Source organism: Pteropus vampyrus, unplaced genomic scaffold, assembly GCF_000151845.1.
Source record: "Pteropus vampyrus isolate Shadow unplaced genomic scaffold, Pvam_2.0 Scaffold339, whole genome shotgun sequence".
NCBI classification, from domain to species: domain Eukaryota; kingdom Metazoa; phylum Chordata; class Mammalia; order Chiroptera; family Pteropodidae; genus Pteropus; species Pteropus vampyrus.
Window position 1 is genome coordinate 155,709 of NW_011889120.1, and position 4,369 is coordinate 160,077.

General features: G+C 59.2%; 1 protein-coding gene across 1 annotated transcript; it reads right to left on the bottom strand.

Annotated features, from left to right (window-relative positions):
* Positions 1 to 1,240: 1,240 nt before the first annotated feature.
* KLHL34 (kelch like family member 34) lies at positions 1,241 to 3,196 on the bottom strand. Its single transcript, XM_011378468.1, has one exon. It carries the CDS (start codon positions 3,194 to 3,196, stop codon positions 1,241 to 1,243), a length of 1,956 nt encoding a protein of 651 aa, XP_011376770.1.
* Between the last annotated feature and the right edge of the window lie 1,173 nt (positions 3,197 to 4,369).

Consider the following 4,369-nt stretch of genomic DNA (forward strand, 5'->3'; position numbering starts at 1 on the left):
ATCTGTACATTTTATTGCATTAGTTTCAAATCTAGGAGAGAGGCAGCACTGTAAACTGAAGTCAAATAAATTCGGCTCTTAATGAATCCTTATAAAGCACCTACTTTATTCATAGAGTCTTCACCGTATTTCTTTGTGACACAATCACACAGCCACCATCCCCTCTTTCCTACCTTCCCAGTTATGATTTCTAACTTTGCCACTCCATTGGTGGTACAAGCCAGAAGAAGCACCTCATTCTGTGTATACGAGCATCCTCTTCTTAGCTCCAGTAAAATCAAGCTGGTTTCTCATTTATCTGATGTGCACTTAAAAATTTCACCCACTCCTCTTCCCCTTCTCTGTGATTCTTTGGGGAAACGGGGGATGGGGGTAGAGGAGCCACAAAAAAAAAAAATGTTTCTTTTTTAAATATAACCTACAGCATGTCTACAGAATGAACATTTAAAGAGGATGAAAGAAATAGGGCTTTGTTTTTGTCAGATGTTCCACTTAACCAGAAGAGCCCGATCATTACGGCTAAGGGTTGGCGAAATAAAACTTAAAACCAATGAGCTACCTAAAGCCAGGGCAAAAGCAGAAAAGGTGTAACTAAGGATGAGGGACAGAAAAACTTAACCTGGGTTATTTTCTCAAAAAAAAAAATGCTCTCAGAGATTTTTTTTTTCCCTCTCAATTTCATATTTATATTAAACCATCAGAGCAGAACCATGGTTCTGGATCAAAAATTCACAGTTCTCCTTGCAATGATTTCTATGCTGTTTAACCAGGGCACTTTCCCGTTGCTATTTATTCAGATAATGCCATGTTCTAGGACTATTTATTACAGCCTTTATAGCTAGCGATTTTCTGAGTCTTGTATATAACTTCTTATGATATATATATATATATATTTGGCTATTCGTTTAGCACAAAAGTAACCACTGTTTGGCACCCAGGAACACACTTTAAGAGGGATAATAGGGTCATATTTTATTTTTGAAAGTCCATCTCTAGCCCAGCATGAGAATTTCTAGAAATCTCAGCCTACTGTAACTGATTCATATATTCTTCTATTTGACCTTTCCTGTCTCCCATTCTCAACTTAAAGGGAAATATCCCCCTTTGGGCAACTCTTTGTTTACCTCCTTAACCTTCAGAAGCCACTCTATTCCCAGAATCCCATTCTTAAGAAAAGCACATGTGTTGCTCTGTAAACCTGCTCAAGCACGACTTTCTCCTCCGTCGTCCGGAGACCGCCCTAACTCATGAAGCCCAGCACTAAATCCGGAGCCTCTCCGGTCTCTCCCTCCCTCTCCTCGTCCGCACCTTCGGCCAGCTGCAGCACTGCGCACTGCAGGCCGCTCCAGGCCCAAGGCAGCGCGCAGCCGATGTCCTCCCAGCGGTCCAGATCCAGGTCATAGCCCACCACGTTGCGGGTAGGCACCTGGCGCGAGTCCCGCCACTTGACACCGCCCAGCAGCAGCGCTGTCTCCTCCACCACCGCCAGCCCATAGCAGAAGCGGTCGTAGGGCAGCGGCCGCAGCCGAGTCCACTGGTCGCTGCCGGGGTCGTAGCGCTCGATCTCAGAAAACGGCTCGTAGCGCCCCAGAAAGGCAAACACTGAGCCGCGCAGCGCAGCCATGTGGTGCCCAAAGCGGGCCGTGCCCATAGGAGCCCTCTTGCTCCAAGCCCGATCCCCGGGTCCCAGGGCGTACAAGTCCCTGAGACTGCTCGCACCGTCCTCGCCTCTCCCCGCCTTGCCCCCGGAGATGTACACGACGCCGTTGTCCCCGACGGTCCCCGCGTGACCATGCAGCGCCCGCGGCAGCGCCCCAGCCGCTGTCCAGCGGTCTCGGCGCAGGTCGTACATCTCCACCGAGGCCAGTGCCTCGCCGCCCGCGCCCAAGCCCCCGACGGCCAGGAGTCCCTCGCCCAGGACGCCGCACCAGAAGTGGGCCCGCGCTTCTCGCATAGGGGGTACCGCCGTCCAAACGTGAAAGCGCGGGTCGTAACGGTGCACTTGGGCCGTGACCGCCCGTGGGCTGTCGGCCAGGGGAGAGGAAGCACCGTCCAAAGGACTCTCCCCGCCTAGAACGAACAGGAAGTTGCCTGCAGCGCACACGCTGTGTCCTAGTAGCGGTGTGGGCAGCCGCGTGAGGCTCCGCCAGCGGTGGTTGTACACGTCGAAGGCCACCACGTCTTGAGTGAACTCCCAGTCCTCCTCCTCCTCCTCCTCTTCCTCTTCCTCCTCCTGCAACTGCTCCTCTTCCTCGGGCTCTGGCGCGGCATCCCTGCCCCTGACTGCCCCCCTCGGGGCCGCGACCTCCTCAATCACCGCCTCCGGCGCCCTGCGCCCCCCGACCAACAAGATGCGAGTTTGGGGGCTCCGGACGCTGGTCTGCTCGCCCTGCACGAGCGGCTGGCGGGAGGGCGCTGTGTGGTAATTGAGGGCCTGGATGATGAGGCCTTTGACCCGGGCGGGCAGGGCGAAGCCAGAGCCAGAGTACATGCGCCGCAGCACGTCGGCGGGCACCAGGCCGAAGCGGATGCGCTCCAGCAGCGCAGTGCAGTGAGCCAGGCGTTCGGCCTTGGGCTCCTGCCGCAGCCAGGCCAGGGCCAAGCCCAGCAGCCAGGCCTCGGGCACCCGGGCCACGTCGGGGGCACCGAGCACGGCCCTCAGCGATGCGGGGTTGAGCTCCAGCAACCCCATGGAGCCCGCGCCCCGCGACAGTAACTCCCGCAGGTGACGCACTATGCAGCGTTCGGACGCGTCCAGCGTGTGCGTCAGGCCGAAGCGCGCTGCCACGTTGGCAGCGAAGCAGCAATTGTTCGGAGCCAGCTGGCGCTCCAGGTATCGGCCGCAAAGCCCCAGGGCCTCGGTGACCTGCAGGTAGCTGGCGGCCTCCAGCGTGTCCTCCACGCTGTCCATGGAGAGCGGCAGCCAGGCAGTGTAGATGAAGTCGAGCAGGCGCTGCAGGCCTGCTGCCGACGGCACATGCAAGTGGATGACGCTGGCCCGGGATTCCCGGGTGTGGCTCTTGAACAGAGCTCTGAAGTAGTCGCTAGAACAAGCGAGGAGTGACCTGTGCGCAGGGAACTCGCTGCCTTCGGCCACCAGCGTCACGTCGCATAGGAAGCCCTCGGCGCGCAGGGCCTGGTAGCCGGTGAGCAGCGCGCCGCCATGAGCTTTACAGTAAGACAAGAAATAACTCATGATGCCCAGGGCGAGTAGCGGCCGGGCCGGGGCTAGGTCCCTGGGTCCAGCCGGATGCGGCCGAAGGCATCTCGGGGCCCGGCGTCCCCGGGCCCTGCACGAGAGCTGCAAAGACCCTAGTAGGGGCCCATTTTTGCTTGTTCAGTTTAAAGCCGATAGCTCCTTTATCCAGGTCTGCCGACCTGCTGTTGACTCTCTCAGAGCCAATTCGGTCGGCGAACGGTTTCCAGAAGCCCCTAGTGGTGGAGGATACGGTGTTTCGAGTCTTCTGGGGAGTGCAGGGTTTGGTTTCAGTGGCTCCCGAGGCTGCCAGGGCGTTGCCCAAAGCCCCCTCCCCGGCCCAATTGGAGGAGCCCACACCTGCGCAGGGGCCGCAGTGGCCGCGCACCATCACCTGGAAGGGTCGAGTGCGAGTGGGCCGACTCCTCGGGGTGCAGGATCTCCGACGGCCCAGATGCGCAGATGTGTCCCGGCTCGGGGTGTCCCGGGAGTGCGAGGCGAGGGCTCTGACCTCCCGGGCGTAGACGAGGAGGACGGGTTCTGCGGCACCCGCAAGGCCGGGGACAACTGGTTACGGGACGGGGTGGGGGTGGGGGGTGAGCTTGTTCCGCGCGGAGGATCAAATCAAAACCAGGGGGATTAGGGAGGGGGTGCGCGTGTCAGCGCGGCGGGTCGGAGGCGTGATTGGGTGCCACACATAACAGGCCTGTAGCTCACAGCGACAGGAATAGCGGACGGCCTCGGCCCCTCTGGCGCGCCCCGCCCCGCGCCCCGGCTGCTGGCCACGAACCGAGGGCCGTGGCCCGGGAGGAAGCAGCTGGGGCCTGGGACCTGACTCCGGTGAGCCAGCGAGCTGCTGGTCACCAGGGGTTCCCAGGAATCCACCTAGGGGTGCGGGCGGGGGCGCTCACTGGAGAGGCGCGAATTGCCCAAGCCCCTATTCCTGGTGGTGTCTAGTAAGGGGCGCCCCGCTGGGCTGGGCTGGAGGAGTGTCGACCCCGGTGCCCCTGGAAAGAAGGCTTTGGCTCACAACTTTCTGCTTTGAGGAGGGAGGCCCTGATTAATCCAGCGCGATCAGGGATTAAGCGGCCACTTTGTGCGCTGACACCCAGGAGGCTGCTGTGTGCAGAAGAGCCACTGGCGGGAACCACGCTCGGGCGAATCCGCCCTCCC

Excerpts from the sequence above, each read along its gene's own strand:
- KLHL34 (XM_011378468.1), bottom strand. The coding sequence starts at position 3,196 with ATGAGTTATTTCTTGTCTTACTGTAAAGCTCATGGCGGCGCGCTGCTC.